The sequence below is a fragment of the Oryctolagus cuniculus genome, chromosome 19 (assembly GCF_964237555.1).
Source record: "Oryctolagus cuniculus chromosome 19, mOryCun1.1, whole genome shotgun sequence".
Lineage (NCBI taxonomy): Eukaryota > Metazoa > Chordata > Mammalia > Lagomorpha > Leporidae > Oryctolagus > Oryctolagus cuniculus.
The window spans coordinates 20,539,929-20,555,694 of record NC_091450.1 but is presented as its reverse complement, the minus strand read 5'-3'; the positions used below and the strand labels follow the sequence as shown (position 1 = coordinate 20,555,694).

General features: G+C 55.9%; 1 protein-coding gene across 1 annotated transcript in view; it reads right to left on the bottom strand.

The window, feature by feature from the left end:
- The window catches only part of XYLT1 (xylosyltransferase 1), a 339,213-nt gene that overhangs the window by 20,885 nt on the left and 302,562 nt on the right, over positions 1 to 15,766 (bottom strand). Inside the window, exons 8-10 of the mRNA XM_070064777.1 lie at positions 13,354 to 13,530; positions 9,308 to 9,570; positions 2,886 to 3,081 (exon numbers count right to left, since the gene is read on the bottom strand). Coding sequence (XP_069920878.1) covers positions 2,886 to 3,081; positions 9,308 to 9,570; positions 13,354 to 13,530 — 636 coding nt within the window. The remainder of the gene's footprint in view (positions 1 to 2,885; positions 3,082 to 9,307; positions 9,571 to 13,353; positions 13,531 to 15,766) is intronic.

Here is a 15,766-nt window from a genome sequence, read left to right as displayed (position 1 = left end):
CTTGAGATACAATCTGCACCTCTCTCCAGGGCCTGCGAGACCCCTGCGCCCCACCCCTCTCCCGCACTCACTGTGCTCTGGCTACATTGGCCTTGTTGCTCTCCTTGAGTCTCCGAGCTGCTCCCCCGAGCCTCAGGGCCTTTGTACACGCTCTCCTCGCTGCGTAGAATGTTTCAGACCACCCAGGCCTGGTTCTTTTTTTAGCCTTCAGCTGTAAGGTTATCTCCTTAGAAAAGCTGCCTCGAAGGAATTATCCCATTGAAGGCAGTCCCTGTCATTCCCCAAGGCCCCAGCTATCATACAAATGAAATTTTATTTTCTCTATGATATTGTTATTAGCCAAGCTGTCTTTGTTCATTTATTTGCTCGCTCACTGGCAGGCTGCCCAGCCAGACTGTGATTCCATGGCAACGGGGCCTGGGTGGTGTGGTCCGCCGCTGTCCCTCCTGAAGCCAGCACATCGTAGGGACTCAGCGGCTTGCAGGAGTGAGTCTCTCCTCCCCAAGCCAATGGCACGGGGTGCACACGAACTGGGGAAATGCGTCTGAACGGCTCAGCTGCACTGGCCGCCTGCCGTGAGCTGGGCACCACGCAAGGCCCTGGGACAGTGCTAAGCCCAGGGAGACGCTCACCGGCCCCCAACACAGCCCTGCAGTTCCTCACTACCTCCATGCTCAATTTCACAACTCTGCCCTTACCAACAATGAAGAATTCACAAACTCCAAGTCCATATATCTGCAGCCATCCTGTAGGTTCTCACACCAGGCGGTCCTACTGCGGGAACCCTCCCCGATCAGTAGCTGTGCAGTGGCTAATACCGTTTGTCACTGGTGCAGGTACCCAGTCAGCCCCCAGCAGGCTGGTAAACCGGGAGAGCCCAGGCACGAGACATTCACGTCTCTAGTGGGCTGCTTGGGCTCCAGGACAGCGTCAGCGGGGGCAAAAAGGCTAATTGCCCACTGCTGCTGGTCATTCCCGGAGCTACTGTGGCAGCTCAAAGCCAGCTCACGCATTAGGAGCTCTGCCGACAATGATATCTTCGCAAGACACTCTTAACTCACTTGTTCAGCGGGGTGCAGGGCTGGAGAAAGACTTGCAAGGGGAATCCAAGCAGAGGGGACCCCCATTTCACCCTGGCTGTGCCCCACAGGTCCCTCCTCCATATGGACTTCGACCCTACACCCGCAGCTGAGCTCGCTGAAAGGAACCGGCCCCTGAACTACTTCCTGACGTGGGGAGGCGGAAGCCAGGTGCTGGGGGTTCGTGTGGACAACACCTGCCACACCTGCCACGCTAGACCATGCTTCCCCTTCCTGCCCGTGTCGCCCCCCAAGTGCCTTCCGTCCGCATTCGCAGGTGTAACTCAGCCTCCACGAACCACACGGACTGCCAGTGATGGGCGGCACCTGCAGGTGACGGGACTCTTGGGCTGGGGACACAGCTGTGGAACAGGGCTCCAGGTCCAGCCTTCTTGTGGACAGCCAAAGAACAACCAGACCAATCAAGATACGTAACACCTTACGTGGTGTTGGAAAAAATAAAATAGGACAGTGTCAGGTGGACAGTGTCATGTCAGTGGCCACGAAGGCTTCTCTGTAGGTGCATCGCTTGGATTTAGGTAACAATGACAAAACAGCGTTATCTAGAGCTGGGACATACTTTATCTATGGGGGGCATTCGAGGTGGGGGTTTTGCACACACCAGGCTGTGTGTGATGAAGACAGAAGGAGCGTGAGAGGGGAAAGAGTGGGGTGCGGCTGGGGAAGAAACAGTTCGGATCATGCGAGGTGTTTTGGGTCTACGGGCAGGGCTGGTGATGCCTGGGTAGATAACAAACCAAAAGCTGATGCTGGCCGGCGCCGCGGCTCACTAGGCTAATCCTCCGCCTAGCGGCGCCGGCACACCGGGTTCTAGTCCCGGTCAGGGCGCCGGATTCTGTCCCGGTTGCCCCTCTTCCAGGCCAGCCCTCTGCTGTGGCCAGGGAGTGCAGTGGAGGATGGCCCAGGTGCTTGGGCCCTGCACCCCATGGGAGACCAGGAAAAGCACCTGGCTCCTGGCTCCTGCCATCGGATCAGCGCGGTGCGCCGGCCGCAGCGCGCCAGCCGCGGCGGCCATTGGAGGGTGAACCAACGGCAAAGGAAGACCTTTCTCTCTGTCTCTCTCTCTCACTGTCCACTCTGCCTGTCAAAAAAAAAAAAAAAAAAGCTGATGCTATGTCAGGAGGGAGATGCCGTACTCTGCGGACCATGCAGCAGTCCATCTGTCTATCCACTGACTGTCCACCTGTCCATCCACCCAGCCATCCATCTACCCACCCACCTACCCCTGTACCCACTGGTGTATTCAATGATACACCTGGTGCTTATGTTGTGATAACCTGTCTACACAGGAACTAGCGAGAAAACCACCACAGGCATATGATTCGTGACCAAAGAGACCCGGGTTCGGTGTGGCGCTCTTTCACTCCTTAGCTCTGATTCAGAAAATTCCAGGTTCACGAGGGAGAACTTTTGCTTCCTAGATCTGGTGCAACAAAGCACTGGATTTCCATAAGCCTCAGTGGTCCAACCTGTACAATGGGATGAACGCCGCTACTTCATTAGCAAGTGGATTTGGCACCTGTCAATCACTGGCAGGTTTAGGAGGAGTTGCTGGCTAAGACGAAAACGGAAGAGGAGCAGAAACTCTATTACAATACAGACCAAGCTTCTGCTGACGAAACCACCCTACCGTCCCTCTCTCCTGCTGGTTTAAGGTGCCGGTCCCGGTATTCAGGGCTGGCTCATCTGTAGGGCTAAGTCCCCTGCTGCTCTGTCTGCAACACAAGAGTCAGACTGCGAAACAGAATACAGCACGTTGACGCGTGGAGGTGTCCGGCCTCTTACCTCGGAAAACTGAAGCCTCCCGAAGTCACTGGGAGGACTGGCGACCTTGAAGACCTTCTTGGGCATCACCCACGTCTCTAGAGTCTCCAGTTTGCTCACGGCCAGGTTGGTCGCATGGTGCTTGACCAGAAAGCCCTGGAAGCGGTCGGCAAGGAAGTAGAGGTGGACGGAGGCGGGGTGGCCCATTGGGTAGTACCTGCAAAGGCGGCAGTAGCAGCGCATGAGTCGGGGAACGAGTGTGTGGGGCCGCAGGGGGGCTGCGCTGGTTCCGCTCCTCAAGCAGCCCCGTGGGTTACCAGGCCTACTGGATTCTTCTGTGACTGTCTGAAAGCCCATTCCTAGGTCAGTGCTCCCAAAGACTATGAATAAATGTGTTGATTCTAAACCTAAGATATGCAGACTGCAGGAAAGCAAAGAAAATGACCACGTTTGATGCCTTCTCCCATAAACAATGTCAACTCACCGATATTTATGGAGCCCCCTGTTGCTGGGGGCTGGGGAGTGACGCTGTGGGAGCGCCGTCTATCCTAGCAGCGAGCTTGCCTTCAGCCTTAGTCCCTACGCATATATTTGCATAAAGACTCCAGAGTTGGGCTCCTATGACATACACCCGCTAGGTCTTGCTTTTGCTCCATGGTATTTCCGAAGCATTACCACACGCCTTTGAAAAGTCCCTGAAAACAGGAGTGTGTGTGTGTGTGTGTGTGTGTGTGTATTCACGGCATTGCATTCTATGTAGAAACATATATTATAGAGCAAGTTGCCTATCACTGAATGATAGTTTCAATCTTTTGTAATTCTAAACAACGCTGCATTAAAAATCTTTGGGCAAAAAATTTTTTTTGGAACATTTCTCATTCTTTAAATTTTTATTTATTTGACAGAAAGAGTTAGACAGTGAGAGAGAGAGAGACAGAGAGAAAGGTCTTCCCTCCGTTGGTTCACCCCCCAAGTGGCCGCTACGGCCGGCGCGCTGTGCCGATCTGAAGCCAGGAGCCAGGTGCTTCCTCCTGGTCTCCCATGCAGGTGCAGGGCCCAAGCACTTGGGCCATCCTCCACTGCCTTCCCAGGCCACAGCAGAGAGCTGGACTGGAAGAGGAGCAACCGGGACTAGAATCCGGCGCCCATATGGGAGGCAGAGGATTAACCAAGTGAGCCACGGCGCCGGCCCCTCATTCTCTTTTTTAATCTCTAAAGGGCTCTGTGCCTGCTGCCTAATTTTATCAAGAGTCCTGATGTCTGCTTCCTTTGTCTTTCTCATCACCAACAGGGGGCATCATCTTGCAAAATTACCACCAACCTTCAGGGCAAGTTTTTGGCACAGCATTGAAGACACCAATTTGGACACCGGCATCAGAGTGCTGGGCTGGAGTCCCTGCCTGGCTCCCAATCCAGCTTCCTGCCAATGTGCACCTGGGAGGCGGCAGGCAATGGCTCAGGGTCTTAGTGCTGCTGTCAAGCCTCAAGAAGCCCTCCACATTTCCAATGCCCCTCCTGCTTTAGGAGAGCATGCCTGGCGGAGGGCGAGGCATTGGGAACAGGATCAAGTTACCCAAAGCCATCCCAGGTCAGCCAGTTCCCAGCCCGGGCAACAGAGCTGCTGTCCTGATCTGTGGCTGGTGGCAGGTGCAGCAGTGCAGCCAGCCTGGATGGGGGAGCCTGCCCGCCTGACCTGCACATGTGAGCACAATGCCAAGGCTGCTCACTGACAAATGCTGATCTGGGGTGTGTGTGCGCTGTGTGGCATTAGCATGACAACAGATGTGTGACGCACTGCCAGTGTGTGACCTGTAAGGCGGGGCAGGAAGGCAGGCAGGTGCGCTTGACTCTTGGGAATCAAAGAAAGAACGAGCTTCCAGAAAGAAGTGAGCGGTTGTATGGGATATTGCGGGGGGGGGGGGGGGGGCACGAAAATGAGCGCTGTGTCGCGTACTCTAGAACCCGAGGTGTTCACCTCGGCTGGTTTTTCCTCCTTTTTCTATCAGGGAATTCTGTTGTTCCCACCCGAACCCATCCTCTGCTCTCCCTCGGCCTGTGTCCTGCTCCAGGATCAGGCCCCACCCGGAGCTCTGCAGACCCCCCTCTCCTGTCCCTCTCCCTGTCCACTGCGACCCAGGCTCACAACAGCCACGTCCATGAGCCCCTGTTCAGTGCCGTAAGGGCTTTGCTCAATGCTTGCAACAGAATTGAAACTCCTTCCCTGGTCTACCAGGCCCTTGTCTCTTTCTCTGGTTGCCCTAGTCCACGATCCTCTAGCCGCAACACATGAACAGCTGCTCTCCACCCCAGGGCGTTTGCACAGGGTGTTCTCTCCGCTGGAATGCACTCCCCTCCTTCCAGGTGCATGGTCTTAGCTTTACCACCACCACGCTGGAGACCACGTCCTTGAACGCTGATTGGCTCATTACTGTCATGTGACTCGACTTTCGGCCTCAGCATTTACTTTTATTGGCCTTTTGTTCTGGTTTCCTAATGCTTAGGTACTGTCTGTCTTCACATTAGAATGTGAGGGCCTCGGGTTCCGGGGCCTGATCCATTTGGGCTGTGGATGCATGCCCCACGCCTAACAGAGTCTGACACTTGGAAGATGCCCAATCAACAGCTGCTCAATGGGTGAAACTTCTAGAAGAGTTTCCTCTAAGGAACACCAAGGGTGCCTAAACCTCTCTGGTGCCTCCTCTCGACTGCACTTGAGGCTTATGTCACTGGAACTGTGACTTCTGGGGAAGAGAAAGACTCAAGACGCAGTGCAGAAAGCGACGGGGAGGAGGCTGTGGCCCGGCAGCTGACGCCACCGCCTGAGGCGCGCACACCCCACCGCGGGGAGCCTGGAGCATGTACCAGCTCCTCCACTTCTGCTCCAGCTCCACCCTCATGTCCCCGGGAGGCAGCAGATGGTGGCGCACACACCTGGGTTCCTTCCACTCAGGTGGGCGGCCTGGATGAAGCTCCTGGTTCCTGGCTTTGCCCTGGCCAAGCCTTGATTGTTATAGCCATCTGGGGAGTGAACCAGTGGATGGAAGACCTCTCTCTCTCTCTACCTTCCAAATAAAAAATAAATAAATTTCCTTTTTTAAAAAAAAGACTTATTTATTTATTTGAAAGTCAGAGCTGCACAGAGAGAGGAGAGGCAGAGAGAAAGAGAGAGGTCTTCCATCCGCTGGTTCACTCCCCAGTTGGCCACAATGGTCAGAGTCGGGCTGATCCAAAGCCAGGAGCCAGGAACTTCTGAGTCTCCCATGCGGGTTCAGGGGCCCAGACACTTGGGCCATCTTCTACTGCTTTCCCAGGCCATCACAGAGAGCTGGATCAGAAGTGGAGCAGCTGGGACTTGAACCAACACCCATATGGGATGGCAGCATTGCAAGCAGCAATTTTACCTGCTACGCCACAGCATGGCCCCATAAATAAATCTTTTAAAAGTTATCTCCAGGATACTGCAGGTACATTCCTTTGGCCCAAATGTGTTTTTTTTCCCTATTATTTAAATAAAAAAATTTAGGTGCTGAAAAAAATTAGGAAATTCACATAAAAATCTGGATTTTTTTCTCTTGAAAACTCAAGAGAACTGGCTGTCATTCCAAGTGTAATTCCCAGAAATGGCCTTCCAGACACAGCTCTCAGCCCATCCTGCAGGGGCCACGCTGAGTGACACACGCTACCCACCTGGCCCTGGAGGGCACCTGAACTTGGGGACCTGTGATGACACACACAGATCCTCATCTCTGGACAGGGGTTCCCAAACGGGCTTTCTACTCTTGCTCTCTCCGTCTGCCACTTCCAACACCCCTGAAATCCACATGTGTTGTTTTCTAATAAGAACAAATCAATGAATGTTATTCTGATGAAAGGTTTTACTCCAGACTCGGAAGGCCCGATGTGCCTGCGATGGCCCAGATGAGACGAGGTTCTTGGTACACCTGTTGTCCCCCAGATGCCTCTGGGATTGGAGGTCCTTGGTCCTGATTTATTTGCTGGCTCCAACTCATAAATACATGGCATTGCCCACAGCGAGGCACCATGGTTCCATCACAGTAAAAAATGAGGAAGAAACCAAAGAAACCCAAGCCCGAGGCAGCTTGATGGCTCACTTCATTTCAAAACAAGTACCAGGAGAAAACGCCAACAACCTTAAATAGATTGGGGGTGTCTTTTGGAATTTGCTGTACGATCGTTTACCTTACCCATTCTGGAAGCCCAGCGTTAGAACTGTTGTTGAATGGCACCTCCCTCCCAAGTCTCAGGCCTTGTGCTGTGTCCTGGGGACACACATGGTGCGGCCCAGGCACACAGAGGGGAAGACACTGGCGACCTTGACCCAAGGCACTGACGCTGCGTGCAGTGCGTGTGTTGGAGCTGAAGTCCCTGAGCCACTTTTGTCTCGCGGGAGGTTGGGACTTCGGCTACTTGGGGTAGTTCAAGAGCTCGGCAGAGAAGCTGGTGCCGGGACAGACTCTGATGCCGGAACAGGTGACGGCGAGCGAGGAAAGCAGAGTGAGAGCTGTGAGGTGCATCTCACCCAGCAGGCTCCCTAGTGACTGAGGACAGCACCTGGGGGACCAGCACCAGATGAGCGCTGGCGAGCGCCTGGCAGGTGCAACTCTGACGGGGAATAATGAGACCGCGTGGCACAGGGAGCGCGCTCTGAGGACGACTGCTGTTGGACCGCACGGCTCCTCATGGTGCAGGCAGGGTCCTTCTGACCTGAACGGAGGTTCAGAGAGGTGCAGGCCTTGCTCAAGGGCAAGAGCCAGTGAGCAGAGCTGAGGTCGACTGTAGTCACCCGCCCTGCCCTTTATACAGACGCTGCACCTGCAGGGACACCTGTGTGTCACCTGTGTCACCCGTGTGACACGCTGTCCTAGCCCTGCAGAGACCCAGCTGGAGACTCGCCTGTGCCTCCAGAGTTCTGAGGAACACAATAGTTCTCTGTCTCCTCCTGCCTCCCTCCGTGAACAGAGGGAGGAGTGGGACAAAGATGACACACAAGAGAAGGCACAGTGAGAACCGACTGGGGGGGGGGGGGAGAGCAGGTGTTCCTGGGTGTTTTCCCTCAGGACAAGGAGCCCCCGAAAGTCTGCAGTTGCACGGTTACCGTCCATCAAGACAAACACTGCCAGATACTATGGGGACACAGGGCTACCTGCCAGGGCACCAGGACGGTGGTGCAGGCAATCTATTCGTAGGCACAGAGAGAGGAAGCAAGGGGCGGGAGCATGCGGCCCAGAAGGGGCAGGAGGCAGGGGCCCCTCTGCACCCGGCCCCCTCTGTACCCGGCCCCCCTCTGTACCTGGGCCCCTCCGTACCTGGGCCCCTCCGCACCTGGCTCCCTCTGCACCTGGCCCCCCTCTGTACCTGGCTCCTTCTGCACCTGGCTCCCTCTGCACCTGGCCCCCCTCTGTACCTGGCTCCTTCTGCACCTGGCTCCCTCTGCACCTGGTCCCCTCTGCACCTGGGCCCCTCCATACCTGGGCCCCTCCGCACCTGGCTCCCTCTGCACCTGGTCCCCTCTGCACCTGGGCCCCTCCGTACCTGGGCCCCTCCGCACCTGGCTCCCTCTGCACCTGGCCCCCCTCTGTACCTGGCTCCTTCTGCACCTGGCTCCCTCTGCACCTGGCCCCCCTCTGTACCTGGCTCCTTCTGCACCTGGCTCCCCTCTCCACCTGGGCCCCTCTGCACCTGGCTCCCTCTGCACCTGGCCCCCCTCTGTACCTGGCTCCTTCTGCACCTGGCTCCCTCTGCACCTGGTCCCCTCTGCACCTGGCTCCCTCTGTACCTGGGCCCCCTCTGTACCTGGCTAGGCCCCCTCTGCACCTGGCCCCCCTCTGCACCTGGCCACCTCTGTACCTGGCCCCCTCTCTGTACCTGGCCCCCTCTCTGCACCTGGCCCACCTCTGCATCTGGCCCCCTCTCTGTACCTGGCCCCCTCTGTACCTGGCCCCCTCTCTATACCTGGCCCCCTCTGCACATAGCCCCCCTCTGCACCTGGCCCCCTCCGCACCTGGCCCCCTCTCTGTACCTGGCCCCCTCTCTGCACCTGGCCCCCTCTCTGTACCTGGCCCCCTCTGTATCTGGCCCCCTCTGCACCTGGGCCCCTCTGTACCTGGCCCCCTCTCTATACCTGGCCCCCTCTGCACATAGCCCCCCTCTGCACCTGGCCCCCTCTGCACCTGGGCCCCTCTGTATCTGGCCCCCTCTGCACCTGGGCCCCTCTGTATCTGGCCCCCTCTGCACCTGGGCCCCTCTGTATCTGGCCCCCCTCTGCACCTGGCCCCCTCTGCACCTGGCCCCCTCCCCGTACCTGGGCCCACTCTGTACCTGGCCCCCTCTCCACCTGGCCCCCTCCGCACCTGGCCCCCTCCGCACCTGGGCCCCTCTGCACCTGGCCCCCCTCTGCACCTGGCCCCCTGACCAGGGCTCACCTGCAACTGTTCTCCCCATCCGTGTGCAGCGACGCCTCTGCCCGGCGCAGCCCCAGGCGGGCGAAGGAGTGGTACAGGGTGAGCGCCACATCGCTCAGGCTCTGGATGCCGTCGGGCTCGTCGTAGACGTTCTCCCAGTAGGAGCGGAGGCCGGGGGTGCCCGCCGGGTAGTTGCCGTACAGGTAATAGTCCAGCTGCCCGATGATCTCCTGATTGACCACGGCTTCGAACTTGCGGGCAAAGAAGGTGGGCCGGGCGGTCTGCTGTGCTCGTGGGAGGGGAAAAGGCCACATCAGCAAGCGAAGGGGAAGGGGCTGGTGGCCCCCAGCTTTTCCCGTGGTTAGGAGCAGGGCCCCCCCGTCAGCCACCTGCATCCAGGCTCTAGCTCTGACACCTGCGGACCTCCCTGCTCTCAGTTTCCTCATCTGCAAAATGGGTTGGAACGAGGGTGGGAGGCGGAGTGAATGGGTGAAGTCCTGGGATGCAGTTAAAGGGATGATGTGTGCTAGGTAAGCGGCGTTCGAATGCCTGTTACTAAATGAAATCGCACACTGCTAGCTGTGGACATATGTAAAACAGCCCCATTCCCTGAGGAGGGGGTTACAGCCTCGCGTCTCTCTCATCTCGACAGCAGGCAGCGAGGTCTTCCATCTGCAGCGTTAGGGCAGGTTAAAGCCGGGAGCCCAGAATTCCCTCTGGGGCTCCCACACTGGGGGAGGGGCAGGGGCCCAAGTCCTCGAGCTGTCATCTTCCGGGGCCCAGGGTGCGCATGCAGGAAGCCGGCTCAGAGGCGGAGGTGGGACCTGCTCCCAGGCACGCGCACGTGGACAGGCTGAACCACCGCACCGCAGCGCCTCCCTCTCTCGGGTTCTGCACCTAGGTTTGCACTTCAGTGGACGACTGGGCACAACAGGGCTAACGACCTCGGAGCCGGGCTTCTCCGCGGGGCGCTGCGCGTGCGCGCTGTGGCTCGGGTCCTCCCGCGGGGTCAGCAGGAAAGGTCGTCTTCCCATTTCACGGATGAGGAAACGAGATGTACAGACTCTCCTAGTGGTATGACTTGAACTCAGATCTGATGGCTCTGAAACCCACTTTTTTTTTTTTTTTTTTTCCTGTAGTCCTCTAGAATTGAGCTATTGGAAACTGGAAACCCCCGACAATAAACATCCTTTGTATTGTTCTAAACATCCCACCACCTCTCTGCTGTACGACCCTGGGGCCCCCTCTCTGGGGTGGGAGGCTCAGCTTGACTTCTTCACGGAAGCACTGGAATGAGTGGGATCCCCTGAGTGCAAACCTCACTCTGCTGCTTTCTAGCTGTCTATGCCTCTGGGCAAGCCATCCAAACGCTCGGGGCCTCAGTGTCCTCATCCTGAAAATGGGTATACACACAATGCATGCATGGACTGAAACACCATGCGGTACCCTACAAAAATGAACATGTGTGTGTGTCAATTAAAACAATGTATCTATATGTATATAAAGAAACAGATCCCCATAAGATGAAATCTATAAATAGGAACAGCCTTGGAAAGATGCCCACACGTGTGGTACAATGATTAGGTCACTATAAGTGATATTTGGAAATTTTTTTTGTGCATTTGCTACAAAAACATACTTTAAAATTACTAAGCAAGGTTTTAGCAACCAGCAAGCCCGTCCACCTTGAAACAATGGGTCCGACCACATAGGTTCTTAGCACACACTGTCTCTAGCCCCGGGCTGGCTCCCAGGCGCCCACCTATTCAGGGGCCTGCGAGTCTCCATGTTCCGGAGGGCTGCAGAGCCAGCCTCAGTACCAGGGCAGCCTCTTCTCCCTGCCTGTGAGCCTCTGACCAGGGCTGGGGCTTCTCAAAGGGCATGTTTCTATATTTATCGCGCTCCTTCTCAGGGCTCTTTGAACAAGAACTCCGAGTTCCTTACAGGCAGCCGTGGCTTGATTCTGGATGTCGGGGGAGATTGTTGACCTTTGTTGACTGTGGAAGAACACGCTGTGGGCGCCTGATGTGGTCTCTGTGTTCGCCAGTCTTTCCCCCAGGAGGCTGGGGCTGCAACGCGAACGCTGCCTCCCGCGCTCCCGGAAGTCCCACGCTGAGGCTCTGGGCCACTTGCTCTCAGGGATGGGGATCTTTGAAACAAGGACAGCCACCGGCCCTCTACAGAAGGGGCAGTTTCTTCTCTTTTCCTTCGGAATTGGTCAGACATCCCCCTGCGGCCCCTCCTCTACTCGGCAGACTCTGTCCACGTGGATGGTGCAGAGCTAATGCCACCCAAGTTCACTCCCACGAGAACACGGGTTGGTGGACATCCCTGGGGGGCTCTCAATCTGCCACTGAGAAGGAAGATCCCCTGCAGCAGCCACTTAGGGTGGGGACCTCAAGGACATGCAGGCACCAGGAAGAGGGCTGTGTGCCTGTCTGTGACCAGGAAGGCAGCAGGACTTGGGGGACAAAAACCCAGTCTGCACTGGAAGCGCCAGAGTAGGACACTCATCTATCCCCAAAATACTCCCTTCACTAGCTGTGTGGCCCTTCCGTGCCTCAGTTTCCCTGCCTGCACAATGGAGTGACGTCAGCCCCAGTGAAGTCGATGCCTACCGAGGGTCTGGCATGCGGCCGGGCGCAGAGCTTACCCAACCTGGTAGCACCCCAGCCACCCTGCCTGTGATCTTGTTAATTGGCTTGATTCTGGTTCAGCTGGGTCTAGAGCCAGCTGAGATTCTGCATTTTCAATAAGCTCCCTGGTAATGCTGATGTCTGGGTCTGTGGACCACACCTTGTGAGGCCAGGCTAGGAGGCTGGAAGCTCCGTGCCAACATCATGCATTCCAGGGGCCATTTCAGTTTTTGTCAGTGGCGGGCAGAGTGCCTTGGCCAGGTTTTCAGTCTGGACTTGCTCAGGGGGTCCCTGTTAGGGGTTTGGGAAGTGGCACACTGTGTCCACGTGGTGGCTCTGGTGACCTCAGAGTGATGTGTTTAACTATTCTGCAGGTTCTCCCTGTGCTTTCTGCAGCTAGAATCTAGATGTGGCTAAGGGGGCGGGGGGAGAAGTCCACAGGCCCCCCTCCATCCCAGTCTCCGAGCAGAGTCGGGGGGTAGAAGGAGACTGCCATGCGGGATAGGATCTGGGGGCCGCGGCAGCCTCGGGGTTCATGGGACGCAGATGAGCGGTTCCCACCCTCCTGCCTCCGCTCTCCCCAGCACTGTAAATTGCTAGGCTGTGCAGGGACAGCTGTGAAGGTAATAACATTTCTACCGCTTCTTACTCCTTCAAGTTCACAGGGCGCTGTGGTTTCCAAACCTGGCAATTCATCAGAATGTCCCACAGGGTAATACACTAAAGCGGTAAATTCCTGGACCTTGCTGGAGATCAGCAGTTCTCAACTGGGGGTGAGCTGGCCCCCAGGGGGACACCCGGCAGTATCCGAGGACATTCTTGGCCGTCACAACTGGAGGAGGAGTTGGGGGAGGGATGCCATTGGTATTTAGTAGGCAGAGGCCAGGGGTGCTGCTAAACCTCTTATTATGCATAGGACAGCTCCTTGCAACACAAAATGATGCAGCCCCAGTGTTTAGAGGCTAGGGTTGAAAAACTCTGTCCTTGGCACTCAGGTTGACACCCAGAAATATTTTTTCAGAGATTTCAGGGAATTCTGGCTCAAAGGCAACACAGAGAAGTGCATGAATATGGCCTCTGGAAACAGATACCTTGGGATGTGTGATATTGAGTAAGGTTTTCTGAGCTTCCTATGCCTTGATTTCCCTATCCCTAAAATGGGATAATAATAACAACAACAACAACAACAACAACAACACCTATGTTATAAGGTTGTTATAGGGTTAATGAGTCCATACAGACACGGCAGTTAGAACAGCGCCAGCCTGGAGTAAGCGTTTAAGAGGTGTTGCCCGTTGTTGATGCTTTACCGTTACTATCTACAGCCAGAGCGAGGCACCGTGGGACAAGCTGACCTCCGGGTCTGGCCTGACAATTGTAGGGGCTCCAGGCGAGGTGCGGCTGTGGGGCAGGCAGGGCAGCGGGGCTCACCTGGAAGCGATGGAAGTCCTGCGGCTTGAAGTCGTTGGGGGAGCAGCCGCACCAGTCCACGATGTGCTTGTACTGGCACTTGCAGCCCAGCTTGCGGTTCCAGTTGGTGATGCGCAGGTTGTTGTCCACCATGGTGTCGCAGTGGGGGCTGTTCTCCAGGACCGTGTGGAAGAAGGACTGCAGAGGAGACACAGGCCAGCCCTGAGCCCTCTCCCAGCCTCCCCGGAATGAGCTGGGCGTGGGGACTCCTTCCTGGGGACCAGCGACTGAGAAGGACTTTCTTGGGGAGACTCATATGTTCTCTCTGCATGCATGTGGGGTCAGCTCTCAGTCCGGTCCAACTCAGGGTATGGCTGGACACCCTGCCCAGAGTGGCTTGATTCTACTTAGAAGTCTAGAGCTCTGAGTGTTTTCCTAAACAGTCCTGCCCCAGTGTCCAGCAGCTACAATCGGACTTCAAGACCTCTCTTGTCAACCCTGTCATCTCCTGTCTGCTCAGTGGACAGGAGATGCCCCTCAGGTAGGTCAGCACATGGGGAGCAGAGGAAAACATGGGGGCAATTTTGCAGAAAACCTTGGGCCAAAAGGACTCTTGCTTTGCCAGACTGGACCTGAAACCAAAGGTCTCAGGACCAAGACAGCGTGAAAACACAGGCTGATGGTCTGGAATTTCACCTGTGTGTGAGAGAGGTCAAGTCTGGGGCTGGGAGGCAATTAGGTGCCCCCTGCCTTAGCCACCAGCATAGTGTGAGAACACCAGGAAGGTGTGGGTGCGGCTATTCTCTGTCCATGGTCCTGAAACAGGCACCATTGTTTCTCCCTACACCAAGGACGGTTGGCCACTCTCACCAAATAATCTGATGATTTTGGGAGTGAAGAGATAACAGAGGGGTGGGGCGCTGTGGCATAGCAGGTAAAGACACCACCTGCAGTGCCGTCATCCCATATGGGCACCGGTTTGAGTCCAGGCTGCTCCACTTCCAATCCAGCTCTCTGTTATGGCCTGGAAGACTGAAGATGGCCCAAGTGCTTGGGCCCCTGCACCCACGTGGGAGACCTGGAGGAAGCTCCTGGCTTCGGATTGGTGCAGCTCTGGTCGTTGCAGCCATTTGGGGAATGAACCAGCAGATGGAAAACATCTCTCTCTCCCTCTCTCTGCCTCTCTGTAACTCTGTATTCAAATAAATAATCTTAAAAAGAGAGAGAGAGACATCAGAGAGGAGAGACAATGGCTGCAGCTACCCAGAGATTGCCAGAATGAGGAGGCACAGGAAAGAGAGATGGAGCTTTCTTTGCCAACACTGCTCTATGACAACCCCAGCGACCTGGAGAATATATTTCCCCTGCTCTCTGGTTCCTATGGGAAGCTGTTCTGTCACACGTGGATAGGCATAGCCTTCAGCCTTCTCCTAATCTAGGCCCCTGGAGGTGGACTAAGAGGAAAGAGGGGGTAAGGCAGAGAAGCAGGATGGAGGTGGGTCTAGCAGAGACCCTGGCATACACAGGCTCGCGTGCTGGGACAGGGGAGGGGTCCAGAGTGCACGCGCAGCTTTGGCCACCATCAGTGTGGTGGGAAGTTGGATGAAAACAACCAAACTCGAAAAGTATCTCCTCTAAATGGGAGAGTGGGAAAAATGAGGCTCCACCTGCTGCTGCTCCCTGCTGGTCTTCCCATGAAGCCAAATGACATGTCTTTGAACCTGGGTTTAAGCTTGACTCATCTACAAACTCAGACGAGGCACATATTCTCCAGCAAGCCATGGGCAAAAGCACCCAATTGCCAATTGCCCTGTGTCCTTTCATAATGATGCAGAAATTCCCTGCAAGATAATGGATGAGGACGTTACTGGAATTGAGAGAAAAGGTGATTTTCACTGAAATAGGATTAAAAGCTGATTGCTTCACATGTGTTCAGAATAGTAAAACCTAGCCCAGTGATGACAAGCGCGTCATCCCCCTGCAGTGACGTGGTCAGCGAACTGAGCCAGACACTGCTGAGTGACCTGGACATATCCGATGAGAAGCACGGACTTGTGTGGTCTGCAGAAACACACGGTCCATGTGGTCCACAGTGGGAGGCCAGGGAAGGAAAAGGCTTGACAGCAGTGGAGCGGGCACGGGGCCTTCTGCAGCTGGAAATCAGGGTGGAAGTGAACAGGAGGTCAGCAGGAGATGAGTCTAGAAGCTCCTCACCCAGGTCTGACAAGAAGGCTGTGGGATGCCAGCGGCGATATTGTGGAACTGCGACCCTAACCCATTTCTCTACGGGGCTGAGCCTGCTACACAGTGGCCTGCAGTCTTGCACAACAGAGCTTCCCACACCAACGTCTGAAAGGTTTCAGGCTCCCTGGAGCTTTCCAAATGCTTCCAATGGGGAATGCTGAGCTCTGAGCACGTGGCTGCCATGGCTGGT